At 35.9% G+C, this 1,979-nt stretch overlaps 1 protein-coding gene across 1 annotated transcript in view; it reads left to right on the top strand.

Annotated features, from left to right (window-relative positions):
- Positions 1-1,251: 1,251 nt before the first annotated feature.
- Positions 1,252-1,979, top strand: part of LOC106111749 — a 3,879-nt gene continuing 3,151 nt past the window's right edge. Inside the window, exons 1-4 of the mRNA XM_013293893.1 lie at positions 1,252-1,489; positions 1,580-1,658; positions 1,745-1,813; positions 1,903-1,976. Coding sequence (XP_013149347.1) covers positions 1,368-1,489; positions 1,580-1,658; positions 1,745-1,813; positions 1,903-1,976 — 344 coding nt within the window. The 5' untranslated portion in view covers positions 1,252-1,367. The remainder of the gene's footprint in view (positions 1,490-1,579; positions 1,659-1,744; positions 1,814-1,902; positions 1,977-1,979) is intronic.

Genomic DNA, 1,979 nt, shown 5'->3' with positions numbered 1-1,979 from the left:
TGCCTCGCTTTCGAGGTAATTCTACCAAATAAGACAGGTCCTGACTTGTATTGTCAGTGTTCGACGATAACAGGTAAGGACCGCGCTTGACGGGGTTTAAACACTTGAAGACGCCTACTTTAGCTAGAAATGACTAAATATTTCTTGTTTGATTACTACAGGCGAGGAATTCAAATGTTTTTTAAATAGATGAAGGTCAAATTTCACCTTCTTTACGTATTAATACGTAGAATATTTCGAACACCTACAATCATATTTTAACCATGTAAATTGTCGTGTTTTTTTAAATACATAGTCGTCCAAAGTACCTAGGTATTAGCATAAGATTGTTGTAGGCGCTATTAAAATGTCACGAATGTTTTGTGTGTTAACGCGGTAACTCTATTTCTACAGTAACACGTAATGGTAAATCAATATTCTTAAGCGACTTTGAATAGCACGACATTTCTATGTCAAGAAACGTACAAATGTTACGTAAAAGATGGAATAACTAGTTAAATTACTTTAGAAAGAAAGCTAAGACTTTGTTATTTAGAGGGCGTAGTACTGCCCCGTCTTGCATCATAAAATCTAAAATAAAAAATTCTTCCAGCAAATCTGGTGTTCGACGCCGTGCTTAAGATGTGTGAAGATCTACTTCGCGTCGCTGCGTAGCGTGGTGCAGGCGTGCATGGCGGCGACAGTGGCGCCCGCAATGGACGCACTCGGACATGTCTGTCGCCACATACGCGTAAATTACAGGCAGGACGCAACCGAAGATAGAGATTTACTTGTTATTTAATTTGAAATACAAATATAAACTGATAAATAGCACAGTGTGCCGTACAATACGGGTTCCTGCCTAAGCAAAATTGAAACTTATAGTTCGCCACCGCATTTGGCGAATCTATTGCATCTGTACTGAACGCACAGAGTATAAATTAATATCACGAAATGAAGAAATCGTACAGTTTTTTATATCCAAAACTGTAATTTGCATATGAAAATGAATCATTTGTAAAATATTATCTTATCACCCTTACTACGTATTGTACTTTGTGCATATTTTGGTAAATCTATTTATTACTCAGCAACCTAACCTAACCTGCACCAATTTTTTATAAAGAATTGATTTGTAAATACAAAATGAAGCAACAAATTTTAATAAAAATATATTTTTATTGTTCAATTAAATATGCTTTAAAAATAAAATAAATTCATGTTTTTTTTTATGAAACTGTCGGTTTCCAAAGCCTTTGCCTTTACGAAATAACAAAAAAAGTGAATTTGGCGGGAACATCATTTTGCAATTGTTTCTAAGGGTCTACGTTTTAAATTATTACATTTGAGTACGCTATTTGGAGCGTAAATTTTATTTTAATTTGCAAATGATGGATGTAGACGAAACCGGAACATCTTCAAATTCCGCACAACCGCACACAAGCAGTGTATCACGGAACAAAGAAAGCAGTAATAATGAAAATGCAATTGTATTGACGACTTGTACAAGGTGACTTCCAATTTTATAAATTTTTCAACACTAGCAAGACGCAAGTGTTTTCTTATAAACTATAATAATTTATTTTACACATTACAATAGAGATAAGGTTGAATTTCCTCAACATCATACAAGTACAAGCAACAACCAAGAAACTACTGATGAGTCGGAGGCTGAAGAGGTAGGTAATATGGGTTGGGAAGCCTTCAATTGTTTTGTATTTGAACGCATTTCAAATATTTATATAATTAAAAATGTTTGTCGCAGCGTCTTTTAGTGGTTTACTGTCGTTCCGGGAAACTTGGCGCTGCGTATTACACTCTGCAGACGGGAGAGGTCTGTTATCTATTTATATTTCAAAGGTTTAAATAAAACTAAACCAGATGGAGAGTAGAGTGTTTTATTGTCGTTTTGATTGTTGCCAGCTGTTTGTACTGGACGAGATCATAGACCGACCGCCGGAGCACCAGATCCTGTGCAGCCTGTTCCAGCAGGTCCGGCC

The sequence above is a fragment of the Papilio polytes genome, unplaced genomic scaffold (assembly GCF_000836215.1).
Source record: "Papilio polytes unplaced genomic scaffold, Ppol_1.0 DF824146.1, whole genome shotgun sequence".
NCBI lineage: Eukaryota > Metazoa > Arthropoda > Insecta > Lepidoptera > Papilionidae > Papilio > Papilio polytes.
This window is presented reverse-complemented; position numbering and strand designations above follow the sequence as displayed.